Raw genomic sequence first — 24809 nt, 5'->3', positions numbered from 1 at the left:
AACTAAGCTGGGATACAATCAGCCTCTTTTTCCAATATTCTGCAAGAAGCCTAACGGCAAGCCCTCATCTGCCCTAATTTCATTGAACACGCAAACCATTAACCAGCCCTTAGTAGAGATTGCAGCCGCAGGGGATGGTCCTAAGAAGTCGAGGAGCCACACGTTGGGGGAGCCTGACACAGTAGGGCTTGTGCCAACATTGGACTTGCACAGACAGCCACCCCCCCCCAACTTAAACAACATCAATGATGGGATGTCGGGTGTACAAAGCACCGATCCAGCAGAAAGACGGTTGAACAGGAACTCTGGAACCATCGGGTCCCCTACCAGAACTTCAATCCCTCCTACCAGAACCCTGAATGTCAGCCAGAACTACATTAGGGATGGAGGACACCTAACAACCCGCCCTGGGAATGTACAAGGTCAACTAATGGTACATTCCCACCAGCCTAACGGCTGGACGCCAACCCCCCTCACCAGTACCGAGAATCACATCAGACTTGGAGGCTGTCTAACAACTTGCCTGGGAAATGTACAAGGCCAACCAATGGGACATTTCCATCAACCTAACAGCCGGATTCCAACCTCCTCCACTAGTACCCAGAATAACACCAGGCACAGAGGAATTTTAACAACCTGCCCGGGTAATGTTCAAGGACCACCAGTAGTTCAACTCTATCAGCCTAACGTCGCCTCCACCAGAACTGTGTCTCCAAGATCAAAGCAAGGAATGGAATTTGACCCCCCCTGCAAACCACCCATGTGGGCACAAATCTCACTACGCAATGGCCTCTTTTCAACACTGGGTCAACAAGGCCCCCCACAGGAACCTTGGGAGAGGCCCATTCCTCAAAAGCGAGTATGATTCCAAGCTATACTTCAAAGGGCAATCATGATTCTCTTAATAGAACAAATAGTTTGACCCTCCTCCATCATACACAGACACTCTACCAGATCTCAACCGGGGACATTGTCAGGGTCCAATTCGCCTCCCTGCCTTCACACACAGGGAAAGAACAAACCATCGTAACCTGGGCCAACTCAGACATTGCTGACAGAGTTCTCATGGAAAAAGAACAATTCGCCGAATGGGGGATCGAAGTGCAGAGGTTGGAACAGGAAAAGTATCCATATATCCTCCAGGCACCCACAAAGAACCCCCCAATGGTTAGCATATTGAAGGGGATCCGAGGAGGGGAGGGCTCTCTTGAACAAGCTAACTTGAATATTCAGTGCACGTCGATGGGCCATGGGGGGGAGACAGGTCATCTTCACATCGAAAACCCCCACCCCCTTTTGCTCCCCACCCTCTCCAAATTCGGCCTATTGGGGGTGGGTCGCGGCCAACTTGGCCAACATAACTCAGGGCCCCATCAAGTGAGGGGTCCGGATTGACAAAGGCCTGGCTCATCCCAAGTAACAGCCTTGCTCAGCCCAGGCCCTTTTCTGCCAACATCCAATCACTAAACATAATGACTTGGAATGTCGCAGGGATCACAAAGGTTCTGCAAAGTACTTCGGCGATCACGCTCCTTGCAGGGGCTGATCTATTCTGCGTTCAAGAAACGTGGTCAACCACGTCCATTCCAATAGGAGGCTATGCGGAATACTTCAAACCTGCAATAAAAGGCACTATATTTGGGAGACCTGCGGGGGGCATCTCCATATACATCACACATGCCTTGAAAGTCAACTTCACCGAGATAAAGAACGACTCTGACATGTTCCTGTCCGGGATCTTGAAAGGTCTTAATACGGGCGAGGGTCCCCTATCCCTTCTTTTAATCAATGTATATTACAACCCCCACGGGACGGCCCCCAAAGACAAGCTTACTCAACTGATTGCACAGATTGAGTCTTTGCTCACACAGTTTGCTTCTATGGAACCCATCATCCTTGGGGATTTCAACATGCATAAAATAGGAGAGGATGTGCCGGGAGTTCATTCCGTTGGTAGCGCTGGGAGATTCAACGCCTTTATGCGGGCACTCAACCTGGCCACCACGCACTCCCTGTCTACAAAGGTCAAGCCATGGGAATCTCACGCACCCACTTACAACAACCAGACCACCATAGACTACATTCTACTAGGTGAGAGGCTACAAAAATATATACTAAACTTCGAAGTGCTTCCACGGAGCGAAAGTGATCATGCCGCCTTAACTCTGAACTTAACCATCAGAACAGATATCCGCCATACCGTCCCCTGCATCGGAGCATCCCAGGGTGAAGAACAGTATAGGCTCCTTAGAAGGATTAAATGGGGGGCAAAGACAACCAATGAATTTGCCATATGGAAAACATCATGGGTTGGATGGCAGACCGGCCCCAATAATTGTGGACGTATAGGGGAATGGGCCAAACTTGCATATGCACTGGCCACACTGCTGCGGGGGAACACCACGTACAGCATCCCCCAAAATCCAACATACGTCCTGGGTCAAGTTCCAGCGATAAAGCAATGCGTTAAACACTTAAAGGCCTAACGAAGGACCTATCAAAAAACTAGGTCAGAGACTGCCAAAAAAGAACTCAAATTAGCCGCTAAAAATCATTCACAACAGGTTTGGAAGGCAAAACGTGAACTCACTGAGGCAAAATGACAGAAAATGTTTGAGCTATTGGTACCGTGTAAATCCCAAGAATTCTGGCGATATCTAAACCAACTATTCCACGGGACCTCAAACAGAGAGAATCCTCTTGATGCAGCTACATGGGTAGCCCATGTTAAAAGACTGTATACCGATGACCCGAACGGCACCCCGCAGAACAGTGCCTTAACATCTGGAGAGGGACATGGAAACACCCTAGCAGAGCCGGCAGTCCCTCCAGCCACTTCAACTTTCCCAAGCAAAGGGGAGGTCCGTTTAATTCTAAAAAAGATACGACAGAACAGAGCCCCCGGCCCTAGTGGTCTACCAGGTTCCCTCTTTAGGGATGATGCAGACTTCTGGTCAGACACCTTGGTGCAATTATATGCAGAATGTAGGCTACTGGGGGACGTCCCAGACTCTTGGCGGGGTTCACTCTTGCAAACAATATAATAAAAAGGGCCAAACTCTGACCCTGGGAACTACCGAATGATCGCCCTCCTGGACATCGAGGGCAAGGCCTATGCAAGCTTACTTTTGGCGGAATTAGTGGACTGGGTCAAGGCGCAAGGACTTCTGCACTTTTATCAGACTGGGTTTAGACCAGAGGGCTCAACTGTGGATAACATTGTTGCCCTGTCATATCTAGCTCATCAAGCGGTGTCCCATTGCACCCCACCGCTTTTTGCCTGCTTCATCAACTACTCTGCGGCCTTCGATGGTGTAGACCGATCCATCCTTTGGCAGAAACTGGCTCGCTGGAACATCAGTCCACCCCTATTACAAGCCATTAAATCACTATACTCACGTATCTGGGTAAGGGTCGACCTCACCAGTCAGTCCGCCACAGGGAAAATTACTACGGACCGGGGGCTAAAGTAGGGATGTGTCCTGACCCGATGCTCTTTAATCTGTATACTGCCGACATGGGCCGTGCACTGTATGGAGCCTCACTAGCCACGCCCAGGATTGGCCTCACAAAGATACAGCTTCTGCAGTACGCCGATGATCTGGTTCTTCTTGACCATACTAAAATAGGTCTTCAAAAAGCGCTTATGGCCCTTTCGGTATACAACGTTCAGAACAAGCTGGTCGCTAATTCAACAAAGTTCAAAATAGTAATTTTTGGCCATTACCCGAGAAAAATAGTGGCAAAGTGGCAGTTGGGCACGCTGTCTCTGGACTGTGTTCAATCTTACAACTACCTGGGGGTTTGGATCAGTGAATCGGGCCGCCCACAGGTGCACCTCCACAAACTACAGCAGAAGGGGACAATGGCCACCTATGCACTTTGCAAATTATACGCGACACTGGATAGCTCCACAACAATGGCCATACAAAGAGTCCTGAGGGCCAAACTTTTACCGTCCCTCAATTACGCGCAACAGGCATTCCCAGGGAAATTTGCGCAAGACCTGGAAAAAAAATATTGCACTGCCTACAAAAAGATATTCCGTCTATCAGCTTGCACCAGGAACACCTTAATTCGTTTGGAATTTGATCTCAATCAACAAAAACTAGAGGAGCTGGCGACTCTCTCAAAATACTTTTTCTTAACAACGGCGGCCCCCATAAAGTCTATGAAGGCTGTTTTAAAATCTATTTTCCTACAAACTAGCAACCCATGGTCTGCCTGTCTTGCCTTAGCCAAATATCACCTGCAGCTTGCCACAGAGAATTGGTACCCCAGTTTAGCCAACCATGCTATCATCAAGGCAACAATAAAAAAAAGCAATCGTGGCTACGCTCTCGCACTTTGGACATGGAATCCCTGGCAGCAAGAGGCTTTCATGAGACCCAAAGTCTCCCACACACACAGTCCAGCCAGAAACTCCGCCTTAGGCAGGCCGAGGGGAGGCAAGCCTTACACAGGATCTTAGCTGCCAGATTACACCCTCTTCCTTTAAAAGAAATATATCCAACCGCGAACCCAAGGCCGTGTATTAGGGAGTGCCGCTTCTGCAATTACAAACGAGAATCCTTGGCCCACATTCTATTTTGCTGTCCAACCCTTCAGCCAGCTCGTAGAACTTATCTTAGACCAATCCTCCTTCAACTGGGTACCCATACAGCAAAAGAGGCAGTCCAACAACTTTATACTTTGGACATTGTAAAGCACATGGCGAGCTTTGGGAAATTTGTTTACCACACTCGCACACTATTGAAGGGCAACTCTCCACACGCCGAGTCAGGAGAACCCTCCGGAGTTCCGTAGAAAGTTGGGCCCGGGTTGTGGAGGCTTGGACAATACTGAACTTTTGACTTGCTTTGCCCATAACAGGTCTTTTGCAAATTTCTGTCGTATTTTATAAACAAAAACAAATGGTGGTTTTTAATAATTTTTTGAACAAATATTTATTGTTTTACATTTCTAAAAGTGTTTTTTTCCCGTTCTTTTAAAAAAATATGATGTGTTTTGTAATGGTTTTGATTAATTGCACAAATAAAAAGTAATTCATTCATTAATTCATTCATTCATACTCATCTGAGTCCATAAACAGTGATTCTCAGGGGGCATCTCAGAACTCCTCCCCTCCTACAGCATACAGTGCAGAGGAGGCCTCACTTCATTCAACATCAGAGATGCCGCCTTGTTCTTCTTGTGCGCCTCTGGGAGATTTCCGACACGGAGGTTGTGTGTTCTTTAATTGGAGATATTCAATCACTTCCTTAGGCCCATTGAAGATCTTACTCTTAACACCATCCAACACACGCAGCCTAGCCGGGTAGAGCATTGAGTAGGGGATGTCATTCTCACGTAGCTTGTTTTTCACTTCCAAGAATTTCTTCCGTGCCTACTGAACTTGTGAGGTGAAATCCGGATGAATGGAAATGTCCATCCCGTCGTGATTGAGGCGTCTCAACTCTCAGTCCTTCTGGAGCGCTGCATCACGGTCTCTGTAATTCAAGAGTTTTGCAATTATAGGGCGCGGTCTCGCCCCTGGTGGAGGTGGTGGCGCTAGAGATCTGTGTGCTCTTTCCACTATGAACACTTTCGAGAAGGTGTCTCTGCCAAGGAGTGCTATCAGTAGAGTTTCTATGTAGTGTTTCATGTTACCTGTGTTTGTTGATTCTGCCACACCCATAAAGCGCAGATTACGATGTGATGAGCTTCCAAATCTCCGCCTTTGCCACTATTGCCGCCATGGCCTTATGAATTATCACTTGTTTCGTCTCCATTTGGTGCTGTGCATCTTCGGAGTCGGAAATACGGCGCTCCGCCATGTCGATCCTCTCCGTGTGTCTATCGAGACGTTCAGACATGCGGTCAACCCGGTAAGTTAGGGAGTCAATTTTCCCATCAATATTGGACAGTGTCGATTGAATCGTTTAGAACATGGTGTGAAAATCCACTGGCGTGACGGTACTCGTCGTTGACGTATTCGCCTGGCTGTTATGTGGGTCTTCTGGGGTGTGCTCTACGGTCTTTTTCGACTGTTCAAAATGCAGTTTGGGTTGGTTTCTGTCTGGCTTCCCCATGTTTGGACCTGCAAGTCGAGCTGGAATGTGTCACCCAAGAACCTCCCCACCGGGTTGAATGGCCGCCTCCTTGGTCAACAAGCGACAAGAAGTGAGCAGCCAAGGCCTATGTGTTCTGCTCTGCTGCTGTTTAGGAGCCCTCTTGCCCCTGTTTGGTATAAGCTGATAGTCTTCTCAGGGATTCTCAGCCAGTGAGGGTGCAGTCTCCCTGAGTGTCAGGTATCACCGAGTATGGCCAGGTAATAGTACCGGCGATGAGGGTGCAGAGTGCTCGAGTCTAGAAATCTTCAAAACCGGGTCCTCTCTCCCACTCCAACACCTGCGCGTAGCCTGTCTCCTCGTTTGTGGGATGTGTGGCCCCTCGCAGTAGAAGCTGTGCCCAATCTTAGGCCACAACAGCAACAGCCACCGTCGCTGGGGCGGCAAACAGCCGTGGCAAAGCTGAATGCAAGGTGCACAGTCCCATTCTGTCCTTAGCCACAAAGAGGGAAGTATCGCCGCAGCTAGAGCCAGCAGAGCCAGTAGGGTATAAGTAGGGCAGCGCTGCAGTTACCTTGTCCCCATCAGCCATGCCGCATAAGGCCTCAGGAAATTTTCAGGGGCTGCCCTCCATGCGTCCTCTCTGAGCGGAGCACTGTAGACGCGGCAGGCACAGGGCGGGGTCAGTAGAAAGGCTGGTAGGGGCCCCGCAGCCATTCTCGCTTCCCTCAGCAGCGTGAGGGGCCCTACGGAGTCCCACAATGCAACGTGGCATCCTCAAGAGCAGCCCCACCTCCACCTCGACAAGAGGCCCCGCAGCGTAGGGCCTACCGCTAGGCCCGGTCCTCGCTTGTCTCGGCAGCGGCGTTACAGCCCTCCGGACCCTACTTCACAGGCTCCCAATTCACAGAAGTGCAGCTGGTAACGGACACCCAGGCAGGTCAGTGTCCGAGGCGGCAAGCACGAGCAGTCCCATCGGCAAAGCGACGCGATCAGGCCCACACAGCACGCACAGCTCCGCCCACGGTACTCGCGTAGTCGGCTCACCGCGGTACGCTCACCTCCGCAATGCAGGCCACACCTTGGCTCATGAAGCACCGCGGCTTTCCTTCACACAGCATGGGCGCAGGCAGCAGGGAGCAAGTCCCTCTGTCGCCGCCACCTTCCGGCACAGTTTTCTTTCAGAGTTGGGCATTTTGCGGGTCATGCGATCAGGATATTTGTTGGATTTGGATACGGCCGAAGGAGCTCGCTTACATCTCGGCCATCTCCAGGCGTAGCTAGCTCCGCCCCAATGCGTCACACCCTTACCCCAAAGATTAAGAGATTTGTGGGCCTACCTAAACAGATCCCACTCAAGGCTAAGATACTCCTGAGTGCACTGACTAGACACAAAATTTCACAGGTATTTTGATCATTGATGCTCAATAAGCCAAACTCCTTTGGTTGCCTCAACAAGGCATGGGCGGGAGAGTTAGGGCAACTGACCAATGACAACTGGAGGGAGGCCTGTGTCCACCCCACGAAGAGGTAATTGCTTCATGACTTCACCTAATTAAACAAAAATATCTTCGTAGGACATAGAACACGTGGGACTGGTTGTGGACAATTGGTGCCGTTGCTTCACCAACCTGTCTGCGATATACGGTCGAATAGGTTGATTTCCTACACACAATCTGGTATTGAAAATCCCTATTTACAAGGTGAGACGGTGCCCGCTCTAGTATTATAAGATATGGTCTGCATGGGAACAATACAGGGGAAGTGCTCTCCAAAGGGTGGACAACCCACACCATACACTAGATAATGAAGTTTGGTCTTACATGGGCAGGGCAAGGCCAGAAGTCCATGGGGGAAAGGGCCCAGACTGAAGCTGATTGGAATGTCATCCTGGGGTCTGTCGCGGGGGTAGGTATGATCGTTGTGGTACTTGCTAGTGTTTATCCTGCACTCCACTAAAAGCTTGACTAGTCTGACACATGCTGGCCAAGGTGGTTATCTGTTCATATGTTTAGTGTATTATTTTTCGACACAAATAAATAAAATGTGTTATATAAAAAAAGGTAAATGCAAGAATAAAAATGAGTATGTATAAAGGTTAATGGTGGTAGCCCGAGTTGCCTAGGGAAGGTTGAGCACCCGTATACGATTCATAGTAATGAGGGGGGCGCGTCAGGAGGGGGGTAGGCAGAGGGGGGCACACTGACATGGGTTGCGGGAGGGAGAGGGAGGGGGGGCTCCACGCGGGAAGGGTGACTTTTCTCCTGCATACTCGGGGGCAATGCTGAATGTAAAAGTCTCCTTTGGAGGGAGGGGGCTGTTGGGAACTGTACTGAGTTGTTGGTACGAAAACAATAAAAAAAATGTTTTAATAAAAAAAAATAAAGGTTAATGGTGGTAAGTGTGGGAGTAACACTGGGAGTATGTATGTGATATTTGTATGGAATAAAACTAGCTAAAAGGTAGACAAGCACTGTACAGTGGGAAAGGCATAGACCCCATAAACAAATGTTTTGGAAGTAGCTAGGTTCTGGGAGAGGAAGGGGGCTATTACTCAATCGTGTTGTAGAGTTCTTTAAAGAGGTGCAACTCCAGCTCTTTCCAGATTTGGAGCAGATCTGGAATGGTTCGAATGGAGATAAAGAGTAAAAGTAGGGATAAATACTAGTGAGAAGGCTTAGGAAGAAAGCAGTAAACATGAGAGTAAAAGTATAAGTTAGTAGGAGGTAGGAAGTATGAGTAAGTGTAGTAGTGTATATGAGCCATGTAGTGGTAGGGTTGAGGAGTAAATAGGAATACGTAAGAGTGAGTATAAATAGGAGTAAGATAAGTAAGATTAGGAGTCAGTAGTAGTAAGTAGTAACAGTACCATTCCATTCCAAATGCAAGTGTAGCTGAATATTATGAATGCTTTTGAAAGAACAGCACATTGTCTAAATGTGTTTAATACTCCTCACAAAGCCAGGACTGTACAAAGTATTTATAACTGAAAGACGAAATTGCAGGCTTAAAAAGAGTATCTGTTCATCTCCTTCACAGCACTCCCCAATCTAGATTTTTGGTTGGGTCAGGGGGTGTCACTTCCCCAGAACGGGAGTCCATGGACAGAGCTGGGGGTCTCTGAACTACACTGTAAGTCAATGAGGTGGACTGTGGGTCACCAGGCTAGACTGGGAGCCACCCACTTGGTCTAAGTCCCTAGGCTGGAATAGGAGTGTGAGATGTGAATTGGCCAGACTGGAAACAGACAGGGAGTTACTAAACCAGGAATGAGGGGGTCATGGCAGCAGTTATTGGCCTAAGCCTGGGAGTTCTCACACTGAGATGTTAGTCACTGAGCAAGAGTGGTCATCACCGGAATGAGCTGTACCTCCCTGTCATGAACTGGCTGTCACTGGACTGTGCTGGGTGAGCCAGTGCTCAGGTTGCTGCTTTTTGAGGTGGGTTGGGGCTTATGTGGATGATCGGGTATCTAGCAAAGGCCCTCCTTGGTTCACACTGTTTTGCACAAAAGAAGGTCCAGAGCAGGTGGCAACTTGCTGAATGTTCTGTTCAAACTTGCAAACAATACAACAAGAAAGCTATTATCTCTCCCAGGCCACCTTCACCTTCCAAAAAATGTAGATGAAGAAGAGCCACGACAGGTCATAGATGCCGGGGCACTCTAATCAGAACTCTCACCCTCAATATGCACTGCTACTTACTTCACATATAAGATCACTCATAATATATTTTATGGCATCATTGATAACATCACTACAACATCTGAAATGGCATAACTGTTGCCAACACTGTGCAGGGCAAGTGCACAAATTATAGTTACATTAGGGCTTGAGTAATAATTACTTGAGATAACTGTAACTGATGAATTCCAGTGGTTTTGTTGAGGTAAAATGGTAAGTTTTAAGTGACATTTTCACATAACTATAATGTCCCTTTAACCTGTGTATTTTTCAGTGAATATTTATATATCACACAGTGGCAGTTTCCACTGAGTAGTTATAGTTAGGACTACCTTCCCATAGGATTTTTTTTTTTGGTTTGCTAATAACTTTGGCGCCGTTTGAGGATTCTTAACAAAACTTTTGAAAAAAGTGCTCTTTTTTCCTAAGCTGCTTCCTGGAAAGATCCCAAAACACAATTTCCATAGGTATTTTTGAAACTTGCTACAGGCTAAATGGCTGAACGAAATTACATCAGGTTTGGCAGGAAGCTAGATCTTGATGCTGGAAGTCTGTTTTCATGATTTGCTGTAAATCCATTCAGTAGTTTGTCAGAAATTAAGGTTCCAAAATATTTGTACATCTCTGCTGTTGGGTTCACAAAAGTCTGGCGAGAGTCCCGTTGTCGCACCTAATCCAACATAAAACAATCTGATTGGTCGAGAGTTTAGGCTCTAGCTGTGTCTACAGTTCCTATGAGAAAAACGTTTTAGGACCCCCTCTTTTTTCTCGGCCCGTGCTTGACAGGATCGCCCCAAAACATACCATGCACAAACTAGGCCAAAAAGAGCACTTTCTGGAGAGTTTTGTGGAGATTCATCAAACAGCACCAAAGTTATTAGCAACACAAGAAATGCAATTCATATGGAATATATATATTCATTGAAAAAACCCACAGGTTTCAGGGACTTTATAGTTAGGTTGACATTTCACTCATACAAAACCAGAGAAATTCAGCCATTATAGTTAGCTGAGCTAGTTAGCTGAGTGCATGTGCGAGGGGCTGTATGGGTGAGTATGGCTGTGTTCGTGAGTGAGTGGATATCACAGTGTTATGTGTGTGAGTAACTACATATGTAAAAGGCAGTTCATGTAAGTGTTGGAGTATATAAGTGACTATTTGTGAGAGTGAGGATTGTGAGAGTGACTGTATCAATGAGTGTGTGCTTGTGTCAGAGATCGTATAAGAGAGTAAGTATGTGTTAGTATCTGTATGAATAAGTGAGGTGGTGTGTGTAAAACTGAATAGCTGAGTAAATGGCAATGTGATGTTGACTGACTAGGTGTGTGAGTAACTCTATGGGTGAGAGGCAGTGTGTGAGTGTCTGTATTGGTATATGATTGCATATATCAGTGGCTATGTAGATGAGTGACTGCGTGAATGAGTGACTGTATGGGTGAGTGAGTGGATGTGTGTACACCTATGAATCAGAACGTTGGTATGTACTAACTGGTATTGGTTTGTCTGTGGTTTCGAGAATGGTAGTCTGTATTTTAGAGTGGGTGTATCAAAGGTTATATTAGGGTGTGAAGAGGTGCATCAGATATTAAGTGGGTGATGTCATTAGTGATGTCATCAGTGATGTCACTGACCATGTCATGAGTGATGTAATATGTGACATCCTCAGCAGTGCATTGCGGGGGCGCGAGTTATGGTTAGCCTATAACGGCTGAATTTCTCTGGTTTCGTACTAGTGAAATATCAGCCTAACTATAACATCCCTGAAACCTGTGGCTTTTTTTAATGAATTTGTAAGGATTTTAAATGCTAATCCCTAACTATAACATCCCTGAAACCTATGGTTTTTCAGTGAATATCTGAGGTTTTTTAAGTGCTAATTTCTAACTATAACGTCCCTGAAACCTTTTTTTCACTGAATTTTTAAGGTTTTTGAAATGGTAATTACAAACTATAACGTCCCTGAAACCTGTGGTTTTTTCAGTGAATTTCTAAGGTTTTAGAAATGCTAATTTCTAACTATGCCTACCTAGGTAGAACATCTATAGAAAGAGGAAGAAAGGCGCAGGAAAAGCTGGAGAAGGGAAGGGAGAGGGAAGAGTGGTACAAAAAGAGGAAAGAGGGGTACAGACAGTGCAAGAGGTGCAGAAAGAAGCAAGAGCAACGCAGAAAGAACCACCAGAGTTGCAAAAAGAGGCAAAAGGGGTGCAGAAAGAAGCAGGAGAGGTGCAGAAAAAAGCAAGGGAAGTGCAGAAAGAAATAAGAGAGGTGCAGAGAGAGACAAGAGACGTACAGAAGGAGGCAAGAGAGGTGCAGAAGAAAAAAGCAAGAGCGATACAGTAAAAAGCAAGCGAGGTGCAGAAAAAAAGGAGGTGCAGAAAGCGGTAGAGATGTGCAGAAAGAGGCAAGAGAAGTGCAAAAAAAGGAAGAAAGGTACACAAAGAAGCAAGAGAAATGCAGAAAGAGGCAAGAGAGGCGAATCAAAAAGCAAGAGTGGTTTGCGCACCGTTCGTACCAATTTAACACCAACATTCAGCAATAAGTAACAGGTGACCCTTCCAGGTTTGCAAAGGGCCTTCCACCATGCTGTCACACTTGTTGCTGCTTTTTTGGTAACGTTTGAGCCGTTTGAACTAGAAAGAAGGTTTTTTTTGTTCAAATCTGCAGATTATGCAGCACATGATTGATTATGTGGCAAATACGGAAAATGTATAATTATGCGAAAATCAGTGAAGCTGAACAGTTGCATAATTCCAGTGGACCTACTAATACCTCAGACTAGGTCCAGAAGTGCTCCTCAGTGGTTCCTTCTGTTTTTTGTCTCATTGAGATTATAGTTTAGCTTCTATGGAAACAAGGAAATCTAAACCTGAGTTTACCACTCCACAACACAGACTACCATACCACATAATTACTCTCCATAACATATAATCCCACTCTGCATAATTCCTATACACTAACTACCACATACTTTCTATCCACATAATCTCACTGCACACCATACCACATAATTCCACTACACACAACTTAAATCCACTCCACTTCAAAAAACATTAGTAAAAACTTTTACGTTCACAATAGCCCTAACTTTCGCAAATGCAAGACCTATTACATTGCAAATGCTTCTTAAACTAGTAGTCGCGTTTGCAGAGAGGTGGAGAAAGGGGGCTGGGCCTTCGACCAGTGCTCAGGAAGTCCGCTGCGTAGGACTTGCAGGAGGTACCAGAAGGGTTTCTTGGCCCAACCAGTAGTTTGCCAGGAGAGGCGTTTGCAGTGTGCTGGAGAAAGGGGGGCGTGGCCTCTGAAGACCTCTTATCAATCCCACTGTGTGGGACTTACTAGAGGTAACAGGAGGGGTAGTTGGCCCCCAAGGACATCCTTGGGGGCCAACTACCCCTCCTATTACCTCCAGTAAGTCCCACACAGCAAGGGGACCTCATCGCCCCACCAGCAGTGCGCCAAGAGGCGCGTTTGCAGAGTGGTGTAAAAAGGGGCGTGGCCTCAGACTACCTCTCAGCAATCCCACTGTGTGGGATGTACTGGAGGTACCTGCTGGGCTAGTCGCCCCCTAAGGACCCTTAGGATCGAAGGGGACCCAATCTAGAGCACGTGCATTTGTAGAGCAGTGCAGGGATGGGGTGGGGCCTCTGGCGAGTTGCCGGTTTATTTTTTTCTTATTTTAAGAAGGGGGCCTGTGTGGCCTCCTTGTCCCATTTGGGTCCTGGGGACCCCATCTCCCGCGGCCTGACCCATTTTTCATTTTAAAAAAAACAATAAAAGGCGAGGTAGGTGCGCCCTCACTCCCTAGGCTGATTTTGGCCCCGGGGCCCCATCCCCAGGGGCTAGACCTTTCTTTATGATTTTATATTTTAGGGGAGGGGGCCCCCCCTCCTCAGGCCAATTTTGGCCCCGGTGACCCGAGGCCCGGCATTTGCTTTATTAAAAAAAAATGATGGAAGGGATGCCGCGTGGCCCCCTTTCATGAGCCACTTTTGGCCCTGGGGACCCCATCCCCAGGCCTGCCCAGCCTTTTTTTTTTTATTTTGGAGGGAGCCCATGTGGCCGCCCTCCTGCCATAGTAAACTGCAATGTCCCATGGGTGGGCACCCCAGGACATTGCTGGGCCTGGCCCTGGGGGGGTGGCGTTCCCAAGGGCCACAAAGGGCGCCAGAAGGGGGCCACGCTACCCCCTCCTATCTTGTAGATAGCCTTGGGGGGTGGCGGTCCCAAGAGCCACAAAGGGTTCCAGAAGGGGGCTGCACTGCCCCCTCCCATCTTGTAGATAGCCCTGGGGAGGTGGCGGTCCCCGGGGCTGGGGGTCCACAACGGACCCCCGTATGTTAATTAACATTAATTAGCAGGAGCCCCCCCCCACACCTTTTTTAATTTAAAAATAAAGCCCCTGGGAGGTGGTGGTATTTGGGGCTTTATGGGGCCCCGCAATCCCCCCCACACATTTTATTTAAACAAAGCCCTGGGGAGGTGGCTGTCCCCTCACGGGCCCCTGCACCATAATTAAACATTGCCTCTGGGACCTGGCCCACCCGAGCTTCAAGAAAACAAAGTGCCGGAGGCCGCACTTCATCTTTTAAACACATTTTTGGCGGACCCCACGCAAATCCAGCCGCAAATTTAAAAAAATGCTTTTTTGGGCCCTCAGGGTCCCTGTGGGACTCCCTGACAGGCTAAGGGGGTCAGGGTGTTTCTATCCTGCCCCCTTTTCTTGTTTTTTTTTACCTTTTTTCTTGTGACTCCATTCAACCCAGTCACAAGATGGCTGCCAACACTTCCTGGTTTGAAGTGTTGCCAGCAATCAGAAGTCAGCTCGTGGTCGGGAGGGTTCGCGGATCCACCGCGGTCACCAGATACTAATATGTTTTTAAATATCAATTTCTCAGCAACTACTGAACGGATTTACACCATTTAAAGCAAAGAGTGCACTCTGGACAAAGAGCTACCATTCCGTTCAGCAGTTCAGGCTGTAGCTGCAACAAAAGTTTCCTATGGAAATGAACATGGAGAAAACACGTTTTGGGACCCCCTTTTTTCTCGGCCCCCGCTTGACAAATCACCCCCAAACTTTCAAGACAGGAGCTGACCTGAGCAGGGCATTAGTATTGAAATTTTTTAAAATTTGCAAAGATTTATTGAACGGCGCCAAAAGATATTGGCAAAAGAAAAAACGCTTTTTGAATATAAACAAGATCCTAACTAGGTCACCAGTAGGTAGTATATATTTAGTTTTTTAGTTTTTTTATGTTTTGAAAATTATATCTATTTATGTATATGTGTGTGTATGTATATATATATATATATATTACCTACTGGCGGTCGCCAGTAGGTAGTTATAGTTAGGACCAAGTTTCCATAGGAAGAACATTTTTTGATTTGCTTATAACTTTGTCGTCGTTTGATGAATCTTAATGAAATTTTCCCAACTAATTCTTTGTTCATATCAGCTCCTATGTGGGAAGTTTGGGGGGGTGATTTGTCAAGGGGGGCCGAAAAAAAGGGGGGTCCCAAAACGTGTTTTCTCCATTTTAATTTCCATAGGAAACTTTAGACAAGGCTACAGGTCGAACGGGTGAACGGAATTGCCCCAAATTTGGCTGGGAGAAGGGTCTTGGTCTAGAAAGCACGCTTATGTTTATTTGGTGTAAATCCGTTCAGTAGTTTTGGAGAAATATAAAAATTTACGGATATCGATATTTGGGAATTCTGCCATCTGATTGGCTGAGGCGTTACGAGCACGAGCTTGCTGCTTATTGGTTGTGAGCACTGTGAGCGGTTGCAACTAGGAAGAGTTGGCCACCATTTTGTGATTCCATTGAAGCGAGTAAGGGGGAAAAAGGGCGAAAAGAGTAGGAAACAGGAGGATAGGAGCACTGTAACCTCTGTGGGAGAGTGCGAAGCGAAATAGTCACACCTACCGGTCTGAAAGTGCGGTGTTGCTCAGAGTGACATGGTGCTGAGATGAGATGCTGCTACAGTCGGGTATGAAACCTAGAGCCTAAACCGGGAGGTCATTGTTGTAAAGTGATGTGCTCTGGTGTTTGTAGGATACCTGTGGTAGTAGTGTTAGTAGGCGTTTATACCATACAGGGAGTGGGAAGCGAACTACTGAGCTCTACCATGCGTTTATACTATACCGGAAGTGGGAAGCGAAGTACTCACGCCTACCGGTGTGAAGACTCAGGGATCAAACCGAGCTGATTGTTGTAAAGTGATTGGCTGTGGGCGCTGTAGCATACTGCCCGCTGTAGTATAACTGTAAGTAGTGTTAGTATGCATTTATACTATACAGGGAGTGGGAAGCAAACTACTCACCCCTACTGGTCTGAAGACTCGGGGATTAAACCGTGAGCTCATTGCTGTAAAGTGATGTGCTCTGTGTACTATTTCAATGTAAGTCATAGTACAATTTTAGTATGTAATGATACTATAATGTAAGTATGTAATGTTAGAAGGTAGGGCTGTTATGAGGGGAATCTTGGGGAGTCTGTACACAGTGCTGGAGAAGACAGATGCCTTGGTGTCTGGTCCTGTTGGTGGCTGTTTAAGCTGTGTTCTTTTCCTGCAATAAATCTACTTATCAGATCCACTGCTGTCTTCCTGATCACTACATAAATTTGGCAACGAGCGGGAGAAGGTGAAAAGAAGGCAGCACTCACCAAGATTTTGTGCTTGCTTGCGTTGTGCTGAAGACCCGTTTTCTTGGTGAATCTGTTTAGACTCATCCCAGGGTCGTCGGCTGATCGAACTATGTGATCCTACCTCTGATTTATATTTTTTTATTTTGGGCTTCCTTTGCCTCTTCACTACACTCTGGTTGCTGTACCACACGTGTGCAAGTAGTGTTAGTATGCGTTTATACTAATTCTGTAGTTATGCATTAAACAAAGCATCATGGTCCCATGGAGCGCCACCTCCCAGGCGCAGGTCATCCAATGTCCCGGGGTGTGCAAGCGCGGGACATTTATGTTTGCTATTACAGGGCGGGAGCATTGCTTGCACCCTGTGATAGTAAATTCTTGTTTGCCTCGTTGAAGCGAGAGGAGGAAAACCTCATATCGTTTCAATAAAGCGGAACCGGATGGTAAAAATGGAGAGAAAAAAAATGAAGCGGGGTCTCACCCGTTCATTTAAATGAGCCCACTGGTGGGTGATGTTCCGGGGCCAATCCTATTATTATATTGCGGGGTCTCTGCAGCACTGGGGATCTTAATCTCACATGTAAATTTGGCACGGGAGGGCACAGAGACGTTTCGTAGGCTAGGGGATCGACACCTGTATTGTTTACAAATTGTTCGGGGGGCTTCGAGGCCAACTCAGGACCGAGGATCGGCAACCTCCGGGCTTTATTTAAATATGCAGGGTGGGCCTCGCCAGTCCTTGAAGCCTCGGTGGCCTTGGCAGTGCCTTATTGGTTCTGAAATCACACGGGCAGTACTCATGGTGTTATAAAGTGATACACTCATAGAACTCTTGCCCTTTGTACAATTACCCAGGCTTCATTTATGTAATAGTCTGTTGGTTTATATTTGGTAGGTGCACCGGAAAATTAAACAAAATTTCCCTTATAACCTACTATCAACCATCGATTTTCACAATAAACTACAGACAAGTGTTGTCAGAAAAAGAAGACCCATACACTCAGTTATTTATTGGTAAAAAAAAACTTTTATTAACACAACACAAATAAATGGAAATGTAACTTTATTCGAACAACAGTAAAACATGAAAGAAGTGGGTGGGACTCCTCCGGAAGCAGCGTACAAAACCTGCAGGACAAAAAAGAAACATAAGTATGTGTGCCATATCTAAGAGAAAAAGAAAGGTAGTGAGAATGAACAGAGGAAAGTGAAAATGGAACAGGGAGCGAGTGGGTGGAAGGGAGAAGGGGAGGGAGAGTGAAGAGAACAGAGGGAGGAGGAGACAGAGCGCCAGCCTACTGCACCCAGCCCTCAATGTTCACCTCCCGTCATCGGTGTGTCTGGGACGCTGGGGTCCGCGAGAAAGAGTGCGGTCCAGCAAGTCCTTAAAATGAAACAGATATGAATGAGGCCATATATTACATTATTATCTATGGCAACATCGCTTGCCTGCACCTGTGCACCCAGGCTGCTGCACCCCAGCCCCTTTCTCCACTCTGTGCTCAATTGCAGCTCCAGTGTGCCGAGGCTTGACTGCTCACCTGCCACAACCGGTGTGTCCAAGGACTTGCCGGTGCGAGCTCCAACTCCAGGGTGCCGCTATCAGGGTGGCCCAGCAGGTCTCCGGTCGGGGACGGTGTCTTGATACCACGGTGGAAGGCGTCAGAATGCCCAGGGCATCATCACGGGGTGAGCACCCGCTCCGCCCATTTTGGCTCCACTAACCCCGCGTCTGAAAATGGGAGAAAAAATATAATGTTGGAAACGTCTTGAGGTAAATGAAGGTTTCTTTCAACATTAATAGAGAACACCAATTGAGTGCATCCTTCCTTCTTGAAGTACGATCTTCGAACTGTTAGTGGTAATCGTGGTTCAAAGAGGAGTTGAAGTGCACAAGAATACACAAGGTTAAATAATAATATGTTATGCCAACATTCACATACAAAGGAACAGAGCGCATGGTAGAAGCATAATGTGCGCGTGTAATGCAGTGGTGCAAGCCTGTGTGCATGTACACTTAGTAATCAGCTCACTACAGTGCCCCAAAAGCCAACGCCACGTGTCTGTAGGGCAGCGCTGCCCGCTGGCTCAGGCCTACAGTACGGTCCAGCAGGTCCTTAAAATGAGACAGAGATGTGACTGAATGAGGTCAGAGATCACATCGGTACGCAGGGTAACATCGGTTGTTCGCACCTTTGCACACAGGCTGATGCACCCCACCCATCCCGCAGCACTGCGCTCAACACGTGTCTGTAGGGCAGCGCTGCCCGCTGGCTCAGGCCTACAGTACGGTCCAGCAGGTCCTTAAAATGAGACAGACATGTGACTGAATGAGGTCAGAGAACACATTATTAAGCAGGGCAATATCGCTTGTTTGTACCTGCGCACCCAGGCTGATGCACCCCACCCCTCCCGCAGCATCGCGCTCAATTGCAGCCCCTGTGCACCCAGGTTCCACAGCTCACCTGCTGTCATTGTTGTGTGTCCAAACACAATGGGCAGCAGTGTTCACAATTCAGGTGCAGTGTTGATTGCAACGATGGTGTACGCCTTATGGATCCCTTTTTTTATCGCGCATTGTGATATGCGAGGTGGATGCGGCCATATCACCTGAGGCAGTGTAGAAGAACTGGGACATGTGGCGTCGTTGTTATCCTATTTATACGTACGCAAAGTGGGCTGGGCTTGCGTACGCCAGGCGAGCGTAGGGATGTGAATAATAGTTCCGGGGACCTGGGCGTTGTTCAGTTCCTGCCTGGCCAGGAAGTGTACTTATGTGTGTTTCTGTTGCAGTTTTGACATTGAAGAATGCGCAATTTACATTAATGTATCATGTACCGTGAGGGCGGCAACTATCGCTAATGAGATGCTGTTCGAAAACATTGAATGGCCAACATCACATGTCGTTGTCAAGGTTGTGGATATGCACAGACACTCATGTCAATGGTGTGCGGTATTATTGAAAGTGTTGCTATCGCGAAGCGCACACATGTGAATGTGCTCGGATGGAGGGAGGATCAGCAGTGAGGCTACGTCATAAATAGTGATAACATTCATTATAGTCAAGCAATGCATGCCAAACGTGAATCTGAAAGTTTCACACATGACACACTACTATACTGGTAAAGCCTGACCACAGAGAATACAGCAATACAAATGTACACATTACTGTTTACTGTTTGTCACATGTGATCTAGGATGTGCAATCTGCCCGTGGCTGATGATACCCCTTCGGGCCAGCAATACCCAGACCGAAAGGCAGCATAATAATGTGCACACACACACACCAGGGGCATCGTGTAACACACATTTGATTTTTGATGTAACATTTGAGATGCATGGCCATCACACGTGGAAGGCTAATGTACAGACCATGAATATTGATCAAGATGATCGTTGCATGTTGTGTTAGTAGAAGATATGTGTGCACAGCAAAAAAACTTTTCAAAAAAGCTCTCTAAGCAGAAGGGATATGTCTCATCAAACGCTGTAGAGAGAATGACTAAAATGGGTGGGGTCCTCCAACTGTTACAATAGGAAATGTTATGAACTAATCAAATGCTTTTTTTTAAGGTCACATGACAAGATTTTGAGAAAATATATTTATCATAATATAAGTTTATTACAGTTAGAAATATATAAATGTTTAAAATATTTTAGATTATTGCTTGCGCTCATATACAGTTTAAAGTTACTTAGATATAGTTTTGAGACATAAAAAAAACGAGGGTATGGCGTACCCGGCGCAACACCATACGTCTATGACGTAACACAGGGCCTGGCAGCGTGCACTCGTCGCATACACAACGCGCAGCAGGCGCGAACCCATACGTACATGACGTAACACGTGGCTTGGTACTGCGTATCCGTTGGATACCTATGTAGCAGCTGGTGCGAACTCATACGTATATGATGTTACGCGGAACGCGGTGCCATGAATCCGTCGGATACGAAATGCGCATCCTTTACGAGTTTAGCAATATGGCGGATAGGATTCCCGTGGTGATGGAGCTTGGTACATTACCGGTATGGAAGTGCAGTTTTCTAAAAAAGAAAAAAAATATATATACATATTTTTGGGGGAAGATATAAAACATTACTTAATTTTTAAAGTTAAAAAAAAGAAGCATAATAGAGTTCCAAAATATTACAAAAACAATTGAAAAAATATAGGTTTTATAAACATTAAAATATGAAATTAGCATTTAAAAAACCTTTGAAATTCACTGAAAAAACCATAGGTTTTAGAGACATTATAGTTAGGAATTAGAATTTAAAAAACCTTTGAAATTCACACAAAAAAACATGGGTTTCAGGGACGTAATAGTTAGTTGGACATTTGACTCGTATAAAACCAGAGAAATTCGCCTGTTATAGTTAGTTGAGCTAACTATAACTTGCGCGCCCGCAATGCACTGCTGATGATGTCACATATTACATCACTCATGACATGGTCGGTGACATTACTAATTACATCACTGATGACATCTCAAATGACATCACTGATGACATCATCCACGTGATAATCTGATGCACATACTGATGCCCTAATATAAACTTTGATACACCCATTCTAAAATGCAGACTACAATTTTTGAAACTATACACACAACAGTGCCATATACTACATACCATTCACTGTTTCCTAGGTCTAAACACACATCCAGTCACTTATACATGTAGTTACTCATCAATACAGTAGTATAATATGCGCTCATGCATCTATACATGCAGTCACACTCCACCGCTCATCCATAGAGTTACTCACACACACCTAGTCAGTAATGCAAAGAATCAATCACATATCCATTTACTCATGTATACAGTTATACATACCAAGTCCGTTATTTATAGACACACCATATCACTTATTTATAGAGATACTAACACATATTTACTGTCTTATACAATTACTGATACAAGCAGACACTCATTTATACACAAACTCTTCAAATAACTTACTCTCATGTATAGTCATTTATATACTCCAACACTCCCATATAGTGCCTTAAAACATATGTAGTTAGTCACACATATACCACTGAGACATTCATTCACTCACCAACACACCCATACACACAGTAACTCATCCATACAGCCCTTCCCAGAAGCGTGTTTGAATCCATACAACCAATGAATGACCCACTCAGACATCTATGCACAGAGTCATACACCCCCCTACCCACCCATACAGACACTCAGGGACGCATACAGATACTCAGACAACAAATCAATAACCCATATAGATACTCATGTAGCTATTCAGCAACCCATTGAGTTGCTTACACACCAACTGAGAGACTAATACAGACTTTCACACAGTGTAGTCACTAACCCATGCATTCAGTAAGACCCGTTCAATCACTCACTTATACAGTCAGTCACGCACCTACTAAATAATCCTTTCAGGCACTTGTAAATGCATTCATTCTTCAATACACCTTGGCATAGATATATATGAAAAATATTTAAACTTTACAGAAACACACATTCACTGGATGATGTCATCAGTGATGTTATCAGTGATGTCATTTGAGATGTCATCAGTGATGTCATCAGTGATGTCACCGACCATGTCATGAGTGATGTAATATGTGACATCATCAACAGTGCATGCGGGCGCACAAGTTATAGTTAGCTCAACTAACTATAACAGGTGAATTTCTCTGGTTTTATATGAGTCAAATGTCCAACTAACTATAACGTCCCTGAAACCTATGAATTTCAAAGGTTTTTGAAATGGTAATTCCTAACTATAACGTCTGTAAAACATATGTTTTTTTCAGTGAATATATGTCAAGTCCCCATGAAGGGATGAAACGCGTAATGGCTGCCGTTTTGTTGGTGTGAGTCATCCCGAAATAAATCAACTGGTATTTTAAAAGAATCCTGTGGTCCGTGCTCTTTTTATCGTGGCTGAGAAGAAGCGCGGAAAAGAAGAGGGCTTTATAATATATATTTATATATATATATATACATATATATATATATATATATATATATATATATATATATATATATATATATATATATAGAGTCATGCTGCATATGAGTAGGGTTAAGAGTAAGAAATCTGTCTGGCCTGATCGCTTGGACACTGAAGACTCTAGAAGGTTCGAATAGAGGATGTCCTCACGCTAGATACATACCACTATAGCTAGGCGAGTTTTCCTCTCCTCACCCAATGTGGTATGGGCGGTGCATAGTTAGTTATTCCTTTTATTATTTAATGAGTTGTTATCTGTGTTACTAACAGGATAGGGGCTTTATCTCTGTACAGCACTCTGATACGCTCGGGTCTTGTTCTCCCTTAGTCCCACACTCTGCCTGATGACATGGCAGAAAGAATGGAATAAGCTTGTGAGAAGTAAGATGTGATGCTTTGTACCTTTCTAGGAATTTTCTGTTATATGATAGCCCCGGTATTGTGCATAAATTAGCCAGATTTAAGCTTTTGTTTTGAAGCAGTAGAAGCTAATGGGACTTGAAGACTGAAGTGAAACAGCGAGAAGCCAAAGACTATTTCAGAAAGTGAAGAGAAACGTTAGACTAGAGGAGGGACCAGACATTAAAATGTCTGCAGGGGTCATCACTATAGGAAGTTACTTTCATGGAAGCAAGGTGGGATACAAATGTTTCATAAAAAAGAAAGGAGATCTAATAACACAATGGAATTTTCAGAAATAAGTAACATTGTAGGGACTTTAAGATAACAGCGTCAACAAATGTGTCAGTCTAGTTAAATGTGAAACTGAAAATAACAAACCTGTTCTTTTGCATGTTTTAGATTGCAACATGAACCTGTCACTGGAAGAATCATCAACAGAGAAGATTTCACAGGATAAAACATGGCTAACCTACCCAAGTCAAAACATCGACCCCCAGACAGACATTGAGGATATCATAGCATCCCAAAATATCATCTCAAGAGTTATGCACGTCTACATGGCTGTATTTGTTCCCATAGGTTTGTTAGCTGGAATATGCATCCTGACCGCCCTAATCAAAAGTCTACAAAAATCCTTTTCAAAACTTGATTTATGCCTGTTGAGCCTGGCAATCACTGAAGTAACTATCTTGCTTTTTTCAATTACTGTTATAGCTAGGCCGAGTTATATGGAAATTTCAAATTTAAGCTGTGGAGTTCTAGCTTTCTTTTTTAATGTCAGCTACTTCAATACTCAGTTCCTTCAGGTTATGTTTATTTTTATTTTCTTGCTTAATGGGGCTATGTCTAGCAATCCACTTCTCATAAAATTAACTCAAAGGCCCCTGTTATGTGTTTTACTCATACTTCTGTTTGCGTTTTGCAGTTCCTTGACAGTGGTGGCCCTTCTAGGTACGGTATCATACCTCCATGAACTAACGTACTGCCAGCTAGATCCTCTAAATGCGGAACCCAGATATGATATTGGCAAATTTTGTTTAGGATTTGGAATTCCTTCATTATTCAATACAATTCTTCTAATGCTGATATGCATAAAGCTATCCAGAAGCAAAGACTTCACCTGGAAGGAAATAAGCCACGCCGGAAGAATGTTGGTGCCAATTTCTATAATTATGTTTACATGTCGCCTGTTTTATAACACGATGTTACTAAGGAGGACAATGTTCAAGTTACAGAGACAAAGTGGTTCTATAAGAGATGAATTAGTAATGAACATTTCAGAAATTGTGATGTTTAGTCAAAGTTGTTTAAGTCTGTTAATCATATTGTTTCTTCATAGACCTTGCAAGGAATTGGTACATCAAATGTGGGCTTATCTCACACAATGGTGTAAACCGGATGAAACCGGCAACATCACAAACGCCCCTGGAGACCCAGAAGAAGCTGAAAATTTTGCTATGACTGCCCATAATATGGAACACAAAGACTAGCTGCTCTTGTACAAGGAAATGGCAACAAGCAATCAAGTGCAATAAGAAAAGCTTTCTTTTTTACCAATTTTAGTTTAACCTTCTACTTTCATTTGGCTGCTTCAACCGATTTTACTCACAGTAACATAAGAATGTACTTTGTAAATAAGTATATGCAGAAAAGCTATGCACATTTATACAGTTATTTGAAAAACTAAGTGCCAATTGTTGACTTTTTTCTGTCAATATTTTACTGTGTATTGTATAGGTAAGGATGTTTGCATGAAAGGTGCCCTCACAATTTTCTTTAAAATAAATGTCTGACATTTTCAGGAAGTTCAGTATAACAAGCAGCCATGTGCATTTTCTCATTTAGATCAATTACATGTAAATCTATCTCATGAATAGTAACTGAACATTCTGTAGGTTTGTCTGGTTTCTCCCCATATGTATTATTACGAGAACCAATGGGCTGGAAGAAAGCCACAATTGTCTAAATCAAGGGATCCCTGCTGTAGAAGACAAGTAATTTGAGATGGTTCTCACAATGAAATAAAAGTGGAGTGAG

The 24809-nt window shown here is 45.1% G+C and overlaps 1 protein-coding gene across 6 annotated transcripts in view; it reads left to right on the top strand.

Annotated features, from left to right (window-relative positions):
• Positions 1-24455, top strand: part of LOC146796628 (uncharacterized) — a 142201-nt gene extending 117746 nt beyond the window's left edge. For all 6 annotated transcript variants that reach the window (XM_085629286.1, XM_085629292.1, XM_085629288.1 and 3 more), the window contains one exon: positions 23172-24455. In XM_085629286.1, the coding sequence (XP_085485412.1) occupies positions 23180-24262 (1083 nt within the window). In that variant the 5' untranslated portion in view covers positions 23172-23179 and the 3' untranslated portion in view covers positions 24263-24455. The remainder of the gene's footprint in view (positions 1-23171) is intronic.
• Positions 24456-24809: the final 354 nt, after the last annotated feature.

The sequence above is a fragment of the Triturus cristatus genome, chromosome 10 (assembly GCF_964204655.1).
Source record: "Triturus cristatus chromosome 10, aTriCri1.1, whole genome shotgun sequence".
Lineage (NCBI taxonomy): Eukaryota > Metazoa > Chordata > Amphibia > Caudata > Salamandridae > Triturus > Triturus cristatus.
The sequence above is the reverse complement of the archived record's forward strand: the minus strand, read 5'-3'. Positions and strand labels throughout refer to the sequence as shown.